At 46.7% G+C, this 16,134-nt stretch overlaps 1 protein-coding gene across 1 annotated transcript in view; it reads left to right on the top strand.

Moving 5' to 3' along the window:
* Positions 1-12,372, top strand: part of MTARC1 (mitochondrial amidoxime reducing component 1) — a 31,751-nt gene extending 19,379 nt beyond the window's left edge. Inside the window, exons 5-7 of the mRNA XM_058533673.1 lie at positions 3,340-3,401; positions 3,492-3,563; positions 10,884-12,372. Coding sequence (XP_058389656.1) covers positions 3,340-3,401; positions 3,492-3,563; positions 10,884-11,010 — 261 coding nt within the window. The 3' untranslated portion in view covers positions 11,011-12,372. The remainder of the gene's footprint in view (positions 1-3,339; positions 3,402-3,491; positions 3,564-10,883) is intronic.
* Positions 12,373-16,134: the final 3,762 nt, after the last annotated feature.

The following is a 16,134-nucleotide window of genomic DNA, read 5'->3' as shown; positions in this document are numbered from 1 at the left end:
TCTCTTTCACTTACCTGCTGAGGCCTTTTCCTCCCCTTTGGTGAGGCCTTCTCTAACCTCCCAGTACCTGGCTTTGCCTGCAAACCCTAGTCCCCTCCAGCATATGTCACCACCTGACATGCCGTGTTTAGTCGAGTATTTGTTTATTGTCCATTTCTCCTATACACGTTCCTTGAGGACAGGACTTGACCACTGCTGTACCCCCAGATCCTGGAATAGAGCCCGGCACATAGTAAGCACCCACTAATTCTTTGTTAATTGAATGAATGAGTTGAGATTAGCCTGGTGGAGAAGAAGGAGGTGGCATCGAGGGAGAAGGAACACGTGTGGCACTATGGAGGCACCGGAGAACTGCTGTCTTGCAGGACTGGTGTTCATGAGAGGAGTGGGGCTGACAGCAAAGGTCTTTGGTGTCAGGTTTTGGGGGGTCTGGGAAGGATTTTAGGCAAGAGAGTGACAGAAACCGATTTGCATCGCACAAGTCTGCCTGTGGCGGGGTCTAGAGAAGGATTAGGAGAGGTGGTGCCAGTGCAGCTGGGGAGAGCAGGCTGTCACAGCCAGGAGGGAAGCTAAGGATCTGCACGGAGGCTTCTGGAAAGTGAACCCAGTCATCATCTCAGAACCTGCCTCTCAGTAATTGTGGTCCTTCTCTGCTTCCCTTCACTCCCGTCATTCGCACGCCTGACCCTCACTTCCTAAGCCTGCCATTCTGCCCCGTGCCCCGGTGGGGAAACCTATGCCACCCTTCCCCCCACCCCCATCACATTCAGTGACCTTCTGCTGGTTGTCGTCACCCTGCCGTTTCGACTACGGGTACTACTTCTGGGAACTTTTCTCTCCCTGGCTGCACTGCCCTTGACTGCCCTCCCTTGCTCCTTTGCTGTTTATCCTTCTCCTCCTCACTTAGATAGGGGCTTCCAAAATCTCTAGCCTTGACCCTCCTCTCTCTCTTTCTCCCCTTGGTGATCACACCCTCTCTTGCAGCTTCACCGTCCATCACCCTTGTGTAGATCCTTCCCAAATGTCCAACCGTGGACTCCCTCTGGAGTGCTGAGCCCACATTCGCAACTCTCTGTGGGGTATTTTCATATGTTGACATATCAGACGTACATGCTCCCCACCCCATAGCCCCATCACTTCCCCAAAATCCTGCTCTCCACTCCACAATTGGCGCTGTCACAGACACCACATTCTTTCTTTTACCCTGGCTTGGAGCTTCTAAGTCACCCCTGGCCCCTCCCTCTCTCATGTTCCTTTCAGCCCCAACCACATCTGCTCCCTTTCTGTTTTTGCACAGCAACTAGATCGCACCTTCATAACCTCAAGTCTGGACCACCGAATGGTCCCTGTTACCACAGCCACGCCTCCCAGAGCACCCGTGTGAACTCTTCTACTCTAAAAAGTTGTGACAAATAGTCAATGTTAGTGCCTTGCTCAAAAGTCTTCTGTGGCTCCCCATTTCTTAAAAGGTCTGAAGTCCCCACTCCATCATTCAAATCTCTCCACAATTTGTGTTCCCAGCCTTTATTTCCAGTAAAAGCTCTGAACTGCAAACTGGACTGAGAACCTAATATATATTCTCCTGTTTCCTGGTCGCCTCAAATCTTGCCCCTTGTCCCATTTAGAAACCCCCGGTCTTCTTTAAAAGCCCAGATGAACAGCCACCTCCCCTATGAAGTCTGCTGATGGCCAGACCCAGAAGAGCCGCCTCCCTTCTCTAAAGCCACCCACTGCTGTGTCTGTGCCTCTCCCATATCCGGCTTGTGCTATTTAAATTTCGTATCATCACCAGGTAGTGTGTTCTGGTAGGAAGACTTTCAAGGACTCTTCTCCAGGATTTAACACAGTTCTGGCCCACAGCATGTATTCAACATAGTAGTTTCTTCTTTTCCTCCCCTGCCAAATAAGGATACTTTCCTTACGGTGGAATTTTTACCTCTTTTTTATCTGTGACTCAATCTCCAACAGTTTTTATTGCACATAAAAGGGGCTCTGGAAATATTTCTTAAATGAATAATAAATTAATTTCCTAACTGGAACCCTCCTTTCTCTCCTTATGGTTCTAGTATGTTTTTTTTGACGACAGTGCCCCCTAGTGGAGAAATGTACACAGAACAGGCTGGGGCTGCTGTAATCCCACGTGTCCAGCTTTACTGTTGCGAAACATGCGGTTGAGACCCATTTTATGATTAAAAAAATATGTATATGCAAAACATATATCAAAAACAATACACACTATCAGAAGTCAATGTCTGAGTCTGCAAGTCTACCTCTGGCTTGTGATCAACAGGACTGGGCAGATTTGTTTTAACTCACGGATTTTTGTCTCTAGTCCTCAGCCAGCCAGCTCTTCTCTCTTGAGGGTAAGAAGGTCAGGACGACAATGGGATGTCCTTGGTCTCCTCAGTGTCCTTCCTTCTAATGATAGCCCCCTCTGCATGGAGTCCCCTGACCCTTCATTTGTGCCTCTCGGAATCTCCATCCTGTAAGACTCAGTTCAGATCCCAGCTGTTCCATAAACCTCCCCCAACCAGAGCAGCCTGAAGATTTGTTCTCTAAAGGGCCAGAATAATTCTTGTCTGCACAATTGTAGTGACACAGTGTGCTGCCTCATTAGGCTTTTTCTCAAAATTTCTGGGCCTTTTTAAAAGAATACTGATCATGAACATTTCATATATGTATGTCGTATCTCCCCTGCTGGGTTTGAAGGGCTGCAGTGCATTGATTTCATTTGTCTTAAAAGGTAGGCACCAGTGACCCAGGCCATAGGCAAAGGCCCAAGGAGCTTCCTGGGCTGGAGTGCTTTGTAAAAGCGCCAGTGGAGATGCAAAGAGAAACAAGGCTTTTGGGCCTGCTCTTAATTTGTGCATATCTGGCCAGGGTAGATACAAGATACACATGCACAATGACTTAAGGATCTTAATCCACTTTAGGCTTGCACGAGGGGATCTGATACAACCTAGAGTAATCCCCCCTCTCCATACCCTTGCTCTCTTTCACCTACTCCCTCCGTCCCCTCTATCCCCATGCCCCCCTACCCCCCCCGCCCCTGCCTTGAGTCAAGTGGGATCAGTCAGGGAGGCTTCCTGTAGGAGGTGAGTTTCAGTCCCGGTTTTACATGTAGAGGAGAGGGAGCATTTCATTTTGGGGGAATGGACTGATATATCAAAGGCAGAGAGGGACGAGGAAGGTGTGTGGCTTCTCAGGACGGATGTACAAGTTGGCCATCTTTGATGTAAGTGGCTTCATTAGGTGTCAACTCATGTGAAGTCCCTACACAGATGTGTCAGGGCTGAGGCTCAGAAGTGCTCATGTGAATTTTGTGCTTTTATCCCCTAGGATTCATGGAATGAGCTTCTTATTGGTGACGTGGAACTGAAAAGGGTGATGGCTTGTTCCAGGTAAGGCTCCTCCACACCTGTGGGGGAGAGGGAGGACGGCCAAGGTCACTCAGCTTTGTCCCTTGAATGATGCTCTGTGTGTGTGTCCAGGTGCATTTTAACCACCGTGGATCCAGACACCGGCATCATGGACAGGAAGGAGCCACTGGAGACCCTGAAGAGGTAGGTCTAGGCAGCTTAATGTCTTCAAGAGAAAGCAGTGAAAACTCCACGCGCATACGGTCTTGAAGCTGAAGGGGCTCCTAGTGACTGGGTAATGTCGGAAACATTGCTGGGTGTTTTGGTCCCCATAAAACCTGCTTGCACAAATAACTTTATTTTTCATTTAAAATTCATGATTCGAACAAACCAATTTTTTAAAAAAACATCGTTTAGATATTTTGTCAAACTTTATTATGGACTGAGTATTAGATGACACCAAAAATTTATTAGGTATGATAATGGCATTGTGGTGATATAAGAAATGTCTGTATATTTTGGAGAAGCGTGTTGAAGTATATAGGAGTGATGTGACACCATGTCTGGGAGGTGCTGTATATTATTTTAGCAAAAAGAAAAAACACACGTGCAAAAATTTGTCAAAATCTTGATAAATAGAATCTGGGTGATAATATGTGGGAATTCATTGCACTATTCTTTCTACTTTATGTTGACTTAAAAATTTTCATAATAAAAAAATTTACCATTTTACTTTTTAAAAAATATAAATGCACATGAGTAGATAAAAGGCTGGAAGGCTTTAAGCCAAAATGTTAATGGAATTACCAGTGCCTTTTGGTAATGGAATTATGGGGAAAAATAGATATATTCTTATATGTAGTCTCTAAATGTGCTATAATCAACCTGCATTACTTTTGCTAAAACAACAGTTCGGGACTCGTGCACTTCAGTGCTGGTATCTGCCAAATCTTGGCTGGGATATTGCTGAAACTCTGACAGTGAACTAATGATGCTCATCTTCATTGGTCCCTCCCACTTTGAAGGCAAGGTCACAGGTGGGGTGTCAGGTCTCATCACTGCAGCCCCTGAGACCCTCGGCCTTGACCCTGACTTGTGTCCCCAGGTGTCACTTGTAGAGGGGGCGGGACGAGGCAGGGAGGTTGTGACAACTGCTTTGGGCAAAGCCCTGGAAGACTGGGGGAAGGAGTGCCGTTGAAGTGTGGCCACCTGGTGTCAAAACCATCATGAAAGGGCACATTACAGGGGGGTTATGCTTGGGTTTGTGCGACCAGTCGTGCCCCCAGCAATGTGAGTCCTGCTGCCTCCCCTTCCTTGCATCTCTCACCAAGTTTGTGGCCCTTATTTGGGCCAACAATTTAGTTTTCTTTGATGAGCACCAATCTCTCTCTGCCGATCCTGTTGTTCCAGAAGCTACTATCTGGCCCCCTCCCTGGGCAAGCTGAAGCCCTGGGGTGAGTGCTGTCGTTCCAGCCCGCACATTACCCCTAGGCGTAATGGGCCTGGCCTGTGTGGCCAGCACTGTAGTCCATGGAGACCAGCGTCCTGCATGAGGGCCAGGCTACAGCAAGGCAGACAGCTGGTGTGCAAGAGGCCAGGCCACAAGGCAGAGAGAGGGAGTCAGGAGTGAAGTCGAACAAGGTAGGTGGAGGGGGGTTAAGGAGAGGAATTCCTGAGGTGAAGAGCAAGTGGCCACTTTCCATCTGGTTCCCCGCACTGGGTCTGGATTTGCAGGAACATTCAAAGAGAGGGCTACAGACCAGCTTAAGGCAAATCCCATCATTTTTAGGGATGTTGTGTATTTCTCAACACTCAAAACAACATTAATTAACTTTTCCGTAAAAAGTCAATACGATGGAACACTTAGGATCTGTACATTTCACTCCATGTAAATTTTACTCCCCCCAAAAAGTAAAGCACATTTTAACCCTAGGAAATGATATGCCAGCTGAACTGTTTAGGTGTGAAGTTTACTGGTGTCTGCAACTTACTTGGAAATGCAAAAAAATGACGATGGGTCAATGGGTAGATAAATTCGTGATAAAGGAAATATACTAAAAAGTCGTGTGTAGAGTCCAAGTGATTGATTGGTCAATGGGTGTTCGCTGTGACATTCTTGTAACTTGTTTGTCTGTTTGAGAGTTGTCATCATAAAATGTTAAGGGAAGAGTTCCCACGTGTGGTGGAATACTTGTGCGGGGAGCAGGGTTTCGAGATGCAGCAATGATAGACTATAGCTGGTCCTCAAAACGCGCTCACTCACTCTCCATCAGAACAAACCAGAATTCCATCTCTCTACTTTCCTGTGGCCCCAGAGGAGCTACAAGGAGGAGACACATGACTTGTGATCAACAGGTCCCCTCTCGCTCAGGCTGTGGGTGTTCCCTATGAAATAAGCCGGGACACGGCAGATCTTGATGATTCTTTTTTTTTAAATAATTTTTTCCCTTCCCAAAACCCCAGTACGTAGTTGTATATTCTAGTTGTAAGTTATTCTAGTTCTTCTATGTGAGCCACTGCCACAGCATGGCTACTGATAGACGAGTGGTGTGGTTCCGTACCCAGGAACCGAACCTAGGCTGCTGAAGTGGAGTGTGCCAAACTTTAACTACGGGGCCATCAGGGCTGGCTCAGATCTTGAAGATTCTATTTGCAAACAGGCCAAGTGATTTTGGGAATGGATGTTCATCCTTGCTTATACATCTTGTTCTCTCTCTCCCCTCAACACATTGCTTGGTGCCTGGTACCTTTCCCTCTGGATTCAGAAAGTTCTGTGCTTGCAGAAGCAGCCTTCTGAAAGCTTTCCATGTGTTTAGGCCGATCCTCTGAATCTTCTGAATCTTGGGCGCCCTCCCTCCATTGGGAGCCTGTGTTTACAGAAGGAGGATAATTGACTCCAAACACAGAGTGAGGGCAGGCAGGCGGGGGTCACGGGGAGCTGCACAGCAATCCTATCTTCTGCAGGCTTTCTGCAGCCCGACAATCCCACCCTAATTGCTTCTAATACCCCAGGAGATGGAGCAGCCAGCCTAGGTGTCTTCTCCTATCTCTTCCTGAGATTTAAATTGCCATAGATGTCGTAATTTATGTTCTCCCCAGGACAGGTAGCCATAAATCGAGAAGAGAAAGGCCTGGCCACGTGACATAAATCATGGGAAGTGAAGCAAACTAACTGGTGTCACAAACACCCTCTCTGCTCTCCGGCAGGCTGCTGGGAGCTGCACGGCTTTCCATCTTGTGTCCTCCCAGTGCCCGAGGGCTGTATTGCTTTCGGAATGTGGGTTCTCAGCAGGCAGACCTCTCTGCTGGCCTTACCTACTGATGTCTGTCACCCACAGGCAGAGCGAAGGGTGGCAAAGCAATGAGAGAAAAAGAAATGTGTGGCACTGCTGAACATCTGCAGGCCAGAGGCACGAGGCCTCTGTGCTAGCAGAATATGAAGATGGAATTACTCTTTTCTTTCTTAAGACAGAGTGACTTCCACACCGATTTCCACGACTTAAGGAGTGGTGGGAGTCTGTCATGGTTCCTTCCATAACGTCTTGCTCCTCATAGAAAGAATAAAGCATGTTAGCTCTGTAGATGCAAAAGTTCTGTAGGATGCACGAATCCTTTGACGATAAGGGTGTTTGCTACCAGCCACATGTGTTAGGCTGTGCTATGCTGAGCTAAAGACAGAAGGATATAGTGGTGGTAATACTGTGGGAGGAGACAGACACCATCACCCCTATCTAGCTCTACTCCTGCTAATTGTGTGACATTGGCAAGTCACTTAGAGTATGGAGGGAAATGTCTTTAGGCTTCTCCTTCTCCCAGAAGGTGTCAAGTGTATATACTGAGACTATCAATGACCATAGCCTACATGGTCATTGTGTACAGTATTTTATCATCTATTAAAAAATCATACTTTTTGCCTTATTCTGGTCAACCAGGAGAGGTATTATTAGCCCAGTTTTTACAAATAAAAAAACTGAGGCATCAAGACGCTGAGGCTGCATAAATGAAACCCAACCCAAAGCCGCTCAGCCTGTAGTGCTCCTCCGTCCGTGGACATTCACGGTGTGATTTATTTCTTAACCTGGCTGTAGGAGTAGTAGATTGTGAGGCCTCAGGAGTGGCCTGTGCCTCTCACTGGGGACCCGGCAGTGACCAGACACCCTGCCCGTAGTCATGGCCTGGGCATTGACCAGTAAGTGAGTAAACCAGGCAGAGTAAGTAATGAGCAGGCCTCACTGGTGCACAGCACATTACAGTGTTTCCATTCACACTACACCTTTTCAGTATGGAGACCTCTGTTTAGGTTAAATAAAATGGTTTGAGCCTCCTGCTTGTTAGAGTAGTTGTATGTTTCATTTTCATAGAGAAAATTCACTAAGAAATGAGCTTTTAAATGAGTTTGTAATTTATTAATCCCAACAGAAACATATATATATATTTGAAAAAAATCATAGAAGATCCGTGTAGGAGACAATACAGTGTGTTCAGTCTGTTGCGCAAAGCTTGGTTTGCACCTGAATTCATAACCGCTTGCAACACCTCATCAGGCCCACAAGGGGTCGCTGGTGATTTCATTTATCGAGTCTTCCCGGGGCCCTGCAGGGGCGGTGTTAGCAGGAGCTGGAGGTGGGACAGGAGTTGGGGGGCTGGAGGGCCAGCCGGCAGCCACGCCCCTGCGGCCGCTGGGAGCCCTGGCAGGCTGGGCCAGCCGAGAGCCACTTCTCCACTCCCAGAGCGCTTACCGCTTCAATTCTTCGACAGCGAAACGGGACTGCCACCTGCCGAACCAGGTGCCCAAAGCTGCGCTCGTAGGAACCACCCCCTCGCCCCACCCCCGCGCAGTTTAAAGGGCTGGACCAGGAGGGCCGGTGGCTCCTTTGGGTCCCAAGTGGTGGGGGAGTGAGTGTGTATGTGAGTGGTTGATGGAAGGGGCAGGTGAAACCCATAAGAGACTAAACCTCTGTGAAGAAGGGTAGGTATTAACCCCCTCAATTCTGAGGCTTGTGTGTGCCCTCAGGAGGTATATAAATGGCCAGGGTCACATCCTGGGTGGGAAGAGTCCTGACTCTGCAGGCAGCCAGACCTGGGTTCTGGCCCCAGCCTGACCACTTAGATCTGTGATCTTGGGCACATGGGTTACTTCTCTGAGACCCACCTGGAAAGTGGGGATAATACAAAGTCCCACATAGGCTTGTTGTAAGGACGGAAAGGGATAATATATGCGATGTTGTTTACAAACTGTCAATGCACAGAACTCTGACTCTCAATTCCCTCCTGGGATAATCTGAGCCCAGGACCCCTGGCTACGGGGCTTGGCAGCAACAAGCCATATTTCAAGCCATAAAAGTAGCTGATCTGCCCCGATCCTGAAGAGGCCACCCTCCGACAGACACAGATCCCCAAATGTCCCTGGTATTGCATGGGGGCAGCAGAGAGGTGGGCTAGGAGGGGTGCCTGGGTTCCCAGGGTCCAAGGTCACTGAAGACATGTGACTACGGAGTGAGGGAGTCCTCTTGGCAAGGTGGGGCAGACTGGGTCAGCAGATCGTGGTTTTTATTCATTGGTTGACTTATTCATTTGTTTGCTCAACCAACTTTTTTTTTTTTTGTGAGGAGGAGGACTAGCCCTGAGCTAACATCCGATGGCAATCCTCCCCTTTTTTCTTGAGGAAGTGTGGCCCTGAGCTAACATCCCTGCCCATCTTCCTCTACTTTATATGGGACACCGCCACAGCATGGCTTACCAAGCGGTGGTCGGTGCGAGCCTGGGATCCGAACCTGTGAACACTGGGCCGCCGAAGCGGAGCGCGCACACTTAACCGCTTGCGCCACCGGGCGGCCCCTGCTCGACCAACTTTTTTTTTGAGTGGCTGCAGTGTAGCAGGCACCATACAAAGCTGTACGAATACAGCAATGAACAAAACAGACATGGTGCCTTCGAACGTGGAGCCTGCAGTCTGGGGAGGAGCTAAGCTCTCCAGAAGGAGGCTCTAGATATGACCCTCTCCGTTTTCTTATTGGCCGTTTTTGAGTTGAAGAACAAAATTAGGACCAAGTTGTTGCAATAGTTTTTTTTTTTTTTTTTAAGCATGGTAGAAGGAAATTTAATGCTTTCTATAAAAATGCCTTAAATATAAAAAGGAAGTAAAATTGGAGTTAGCTTAAATGAGAAACTGAAGGAAAACTTTCTCCTAGTGGAGGGTGGGGCAGAGAAGAGAGAATCTCGCCATGTTATTCCCACATATTTGCTTGTGTGCATTCTTCCTGGGGCTTCTTGTGGTTTTCTGCCTGACAAAGATGTTCATACTGCTTCTAATAGAGGGTTTTACTCACCAACACGTTCCTCCATTTAACGAACGACTGTGGGTAACCGGTGACGTATGTGACCCAACATTGAGTGTAAGCAGTACAAGAGAGTTACACACAGTTCCTGCTCTCCAGGGACTCCCTGTCTTAGAGAACAGATAGACGTGTGCCCTGACACTACAGGGCATGGCGTGTGAGTGTTTGAGGGGCAGGCAGAGAATATTGAGGAGGGGGAAATGACTCCTGGCTGGGGGATCCTGGGCTATCTTCCTTGGAGATGTGGCGTTCGAGCTGGGCCTTGAGGAAGAGGTAGAATTCTAATGCATTGGAAACTGGAGGAGGGGCATCCCACAGGAATCTCAGAGGAGTCACCGAGCCGGTAAAATGTAAAGGTGAAAGGATGTTGATGAATCCAGTGGAGTGCTGTGTAGGTGCATATAAGGGGCAGAGGGTGACAGGTTTGAAAAAGCTGGCTGGGGCCAGATAGAGAGCCTTGCACGCCAGGCTGAAGAGTTGGAATGTTATTCTTTAGGCACTGGGGAGCCGTTGAAAGTTTCTGAGCCTAGGAATGATAAGACCAGAGCAAAATTAAGGAAGTAATATAGTGTAGTGTCAACAATGAATTGAAAGGGGGGGAAGGGAGAATGAGGAAGAGAGGTTGGTTAAGAAGTTATTACAATAGTCAGAGCATGCTTGGAGCATGCTTGAAGCAAACTTGTGATGGAGAAAAAGTGAGCAAATTCAAATGATGTGGTGCAGGAAGAGCCTCAGGACTTGGCATCTATGGAAAGTGAGGGAGAAGGTGTAAAGGATGTCTCTAGGGCTCCAAGCTTGAGTAACTGATGGGATGGTGGTTCTAGTGATAGACATGGAGGCGGCAGGAGGAGAGATGCTTAGAGAGAAGGAAGGTAATCTAATGTGTCTCAGCATATTGAGTACTCATCTCTTAATGCTGAAAAAGGGAACATTACATGGAGAAAAGATGTGGGGATACGGCCACTGGTTATGTTTCTGTAGTTTGTGCACTGGACAGGCTGTTCACTACACAATTCCAGAAAGTGCTGTTCTGTTAGACTCTCATGGCAATGGTGCTCTCTGGAGCTGGGTAACATGGCAGCCCTGTGTGGGGTGGATGCTTACCTCAGCTGAGAAGAAACCACATGCTGTTTGAGGTCTTGCTTCTGTTTGGCAGTGACTCATCACGATCTTTCTCCTTCTGCAGTTATCGCCTCTGTGACCCTGCTGAACAAAAGTTATATGGAAAATCACCTCTCTTTGGACAATATTTTGTTCTGGAAAACCCAGGGACAATCCAAGTGGGAGACCCTGTGTACCTGCTGGGCCAGTAATAGGAATCCTATGTCCTGGAGTATCAGATGCCTAAAAAAAAATATCCTCAAAAAGGCCAACACTTGAAGTGCAGTGTTTTGGAACTCACACTTCAGCATTTTTTGTAGATCTGTGATCTCCAAGTTTTTCGTCCTTTGGACTTCCTTGCATCTCAATGTGTCGCAGTGCACAAAACAAAGAAATATAGTCTTGATAACTTAATAGGACTTCAGTAAGTCACTTAAATGACAAGACAGGATTCTGAAGATCTCTTGTTTAACTATGAGTGTGGATGTAAATAATTCTTTCTCTTTCTCCATTCACCTACCCAGAGGGCTAACCTACATCATCTCATTACCACTTCTTAGGGAAAGAGAAGAGAAGAGAAAAAGGAAGAGTGGGCAAGGGAGAAGAATGTTCTGGAATGTTTTATTACCTTGTGCATGGGGCATGCAATGGAAATTAAGTAGCTCCCCAAACAAGGCTGGAATGTTACTTCCCTTTTCACCTCAAGCCCTAGACTAGCTTTTGAAAGGGCACAAAGAGCCTGACCCTCAGGAAACACTTCAGATGTTAATTTTCCATCAATCAGCTCAGATCTGGCACTATTGCCTCTCAGACAGCATCCATGAGGATTTGATGGATCCTTTATCGCACGCAGTGCCTCTGGGCTATAGGGCAGCAGAAACGTCAAGGTAGAAAATCAACTCCTGAGAGCAATGTTGCTGTCAGACTGTGAGACGGAACATGTGAAAAGCAAGACAGACAAAAACTTCCTTGCGGTGAAACAAAATATCAAATATATCCCATTTGTGATCCAAAACTTTCCCCAATGTATGAGAGTGGACAGTAGCACTAGAGAGGGAAAGTTTGATGTGGTCTGAGATGCTGTTCAATGGTGCGCAGGGAAATGATGGTGCCCTTCTTAATAGCAGAGCAAAAAGAAACGATCTTGAAAGGAGATGATGCCATCTAGTGGTGTTAAATGTCAGTTCAGCCCATGCTGTCGAAAAGATTGAAACCTATGGTTGGGGTTTAGTTTTCTATCCTAGAAATTTTTTTTTTGAAAAAGCAGGTGGGGTAATTTTCAGGAGCTCTCTGCTTCTCTGCCCATAGGCCTTTGATTTCCTAAAAGGGTAGCCGTACAGTCATGAAGTCCTCCTAGATCCTACTGGTCCCATGAACTCGTGGCTGAGTGTTCCTCCTCAAATTCAGGGTGAAAAGTTCTAAAGCCCATGGATGAGAAGAACTACGTGATTGTGTGATTTAAAATAAACCACCGAAAACCTTTCAAAGAAGAAAAGGAAAACATATGTCAGTTCATTTAAAAACCAACATCTAATTTTTCTACTGATTTAATGATCTAAGATTGGGCGAAGTATATCTTTTGTATTAGGAAGCTGACTAAATCGTGAAAAAATGTTTCAAAACCATAAATAAATGGAAGCTACTTTGAATACTTTCAGATATTACTAATTTCTTGGCACAAAGTCAGACTTTGAAGCTGACTGATGTGAATGGGCAAAGCCAGTAATTCTGCTGCCGGACCAGAGCTGAGTCTCTTACGGATGGACCCGCTCACACACGAGCATCCCCAGGTGAACACCCATCTTTGAAGGACTGTTAAGTAAACATGCTTTTTACCAAATGCTTGGCATTTTTCACTTCGATTTTACAAAAGAGGTTAGTAATCACTGGAATCTAGCCTAGCTCTGAAATAAAATTACAAATGAACAAGTGCATGCGTATATGTTTTCTGGTTGGTGGATTATTGCAATTCGTTTTCTGTACACTTGGCGTGGAGAGTTAAAACAACTAATCCGATAACCTGGCCCATCGCCTTCCCCAATAAATCTACTTTCTGCTGAAATTACAGATAGATGGAGGCAAAGATAAGAGTTCAGCAAGTAACGTTACTAATGGGACCTCAGGAACCCACGGCAGAATGCACACAGGATTTAGGAAACCGTGTGAATGTAGGTTCTGAGAGCAGCCGATAATTAGGCACTGATGAGAAACTCAAGGTTGGTTTGGTAGCTATCCCTAGATATTTGTAATCAGTGGCAAGCTGAAGGCCTTAGACCTGAAAGTCTAACCCTTGCAAAAACATCCACTTCCCCAGTGATCCGATGTCTGTCAAAGGCCACACTTCATACAGACCCTGTCATTCTCTGCATTGCAGGGCAATCCTCACATGGAAGGGGTACCCTAACACCCTCCTCATTTGTGGGGAGTCTCCTTCTGCTCCTCATAGTGTGAGGAAGATTCCTGTTTGAAGAGAGAAGTTCCAGTGACCTCTAGAATCTCAGAGTAGTTGCCAAGCTTTCTGTCAGTGAGATTTAAAAGCCTTTCCTTGTGTTTACTTTATATTTAATGAGTTGGTTAATGCCAAAGGATTGATGTCTTGTTTATTTTGGATACTGAACATTTGCACACAATTCCGCTTGAAATATAGGATCAGGAATATAGACCATGACAGACCCTCAGAGAGGTCTCTTTATGGCAGGTGATGGACATTCAAGTTGAAGCCAAAACACCCACCTTGGTGAGTGTTTCATTCTGGGTGACAACTTTGTACTGCAGTCACAGCAGAGAGTTACGAGTCCAGAGCTGGAGATCTTGAAAGGGGCAGTGTGGGAAAGATTCCTGGCTGTCTGCTTAAAGGCTCACTTTCTTGACTCTTCCACAGAAAAGGTAGAACTTTACAACCAGGGGATAAAAGCAGCAACTTATACACACAGAGCAGAAAGAAATCAGGGTGGGCCTGATGGAAATAAGGCAGGTGTCTGGCAATGAAATATACTCCTTTTCTCCTTCTTTCTTTGGTGATATGGGGGCAGGGTGAGGAAATGCGCTTGTGGGAGGCCTGCCGATTTGGTAAGAGTGTGGGTGGAGCCCAGACAAGCTTGACTGGCCGAGTATGAGCTTGGGAACCCATCTATGAGGCTGTTACCCATAGTGATGGAGTGCCAGGCAGGTGCCCCCAGAATTCTGAGAGGGTGACGAATTAAAGCAATCCGTGATGGCAGAGAGCAGATATATGAGAGTCTCTCAAAGGTGCTAGAGCAGCTCTCAGACCAGGTCTCAATATTAGATCTAAGCAGGATGTTGGTGCCACACCCTAGCACTGCACCACCCTAAGTTTTATTGGTCCATAGAATTCTGCAAGTGTTCCTGGAGGGATGCTCCTAAAAAAGAGTTCCATGGACCAACAACTTTGGCAAGTCCTACATGCCTCACTCCTCTTCAGAGGCCCAGCAGACTGTGGAAGGCTCTGGAGACCTGCGGTGAAGAATTCTATTAGTGTTGAACAGCACCCTCCCCAAAGTTCTATTTCTAACCACCTTTTGAGCAACACTGCCCTGATCTCTAGAGGGAGCGCCAGCCAGTGGCAATGAAGTGTAATTAGCAGGAGAGATACCTTCATAGGAAGGTTAAAGAAGCTAAAAGGGCCCCTTGCTACATGGAGGAGGCCTCTCTTGGGATGCTTCCTCTTGTCTTCTCTCTCATCCCTCTGACTGGGGCAGAAGGATGGGACTGGGGCTTAGGAAGTTAGAGGAGGCGTGGAGAGGGTGTCTTAGATCAGCTCTCCTATTATGGTTCTTGGGGAGAAGCAGTCCCTTTCTTTGGACTCATTTCCAAACCTGCATTCATGGATGGAGAGGGTGGATTAGAGTGGGCAGGGGAGCACAGACTCTCTAGTCCTGGCCTTAGAACAGTGCCACATAGTAATAGTGCTCCAGGATGCTTCATGCTCTGGGGAGGGGCACCATCTTTCCATCTGCTAACTTTATCTTTCTATTGCAGCTCCTCTCAATGGGAGTTGTTTCCCACCACATTAAGCAGAATTACTCCACAGGTCCTACTGCCCCTGACCATACATATATATTCACTTTATACTATGATCTCATATTCGCAAGAACAGACATTGTTGGCTTCTACCACTTTCTTAGAAATGGACAAGTGAGTTATGATAGCACCTGAAGTTACCCAGTTTCAAGCAAGGAGAAGATTCTGGCTCAGTATGACCAACGTTCCTGGAATTAGGATAATAAAAATGTACCTGAGATATCCCTTTGTCTGCTCTGATTGCACAATCTTCAGAGGAAGAGGCCCACGCCACAGTTTTGACTACAATCCTGCTCTCCCTTGAAACACAGCTGATAGAAGACCTGTGGGGCCACCTGGTCCCATGCTCTTCAGCCTAGCTCAGAGATAGGAGTTGGCCTTCATCACATATTAGTCCTCCTGGACAGGCTGTAAGTTGTATTAAGTAACAAAAGGGGCTAAGAAGTGACTTCCCATCCAGCGTCTTCCAAGGCTGATTTTAATGGCTGTGTCAAGTTCACTCATGTTGGGCTATTGACCAATTTAATCTATTCACCCTTGGTGGTCCTCAGTCATGCTCCTGTACCTTCACAGAGCATTCTAGAGTCCTTCCTCCTTCCTCCTTCATGAAGCCTACAGCCCCTGATTCTGTCTCTTTTTTCTCTTCTCTGTACCCTTTACCAATCCCTCATCTGTGTCTTCAAGGGTCCAGACTCCAGTCCTGGTGGAGCCTTGTGGATCTAAGTCAAGTCTAACTTCTCTCTCTCTATCTCTTTGGGATTTTCTAGGAGTACTGTAAATAAAGTATTATTGTCATAATTATTTCTGATTAATATTTTTACACAATAAAAAACTGAGTTTCCTTGGTCTAGGGGAGGGGCACCTTCCAGATGACTTGCCCAGCAATTAGAGCAGCTTGTTAGTCGGAGGCCCAGGACGGCCGAGGACAGCTGGAGAGCTCTTCTTCGCAAGCAGCTCTGGTTAACATCAACCACGAAAGCTCTTTGTAAACACATGAATAATTGATTGTCCAGTGCTCACATAGCTACCGAGGATCTGAGCCCGTATGACTCATTTGCGAGCCATTCCTGTCGTCTGGATGCCATAACATTGGAGGAATGATGATCGTTTCTTGGAGATTCTTCTGTGGCCAGAGTTGCCAAGACCAAGGCTGTAATGGTTTGTTATGATGACCTTTGTTATTCCATTAGGCTCAATTGCTTTAAAAAATGATGTGTGCATACTTTAGGAACGTTTTTACCCTTTACGTTGACCTGACATCATAGTTTATATTACAAAATGTATTAATGACAGAG

Source organism: Diceros bicornis, chromosome 38 (genome assembly GCF_020826845.1).
Source record: "Diceros bicornis minor isolate mBicDic1 chromosome 38, mDicBic1.mat.cur, whole genome shotgun sequence".
NCBI classification, from domain to species: domain Eukaryota; kingdom Metazoa; phylum Chordata; class Mammalia; order Perissodactyla; family Rhinocerotidae; genus Diceros; species Diceros bicornis.
The sequence above is the reverse complement of the archived record's forward strand: the minus strand, read 5'-3'. Positions and strand labels throughout refer to the sequence as shown.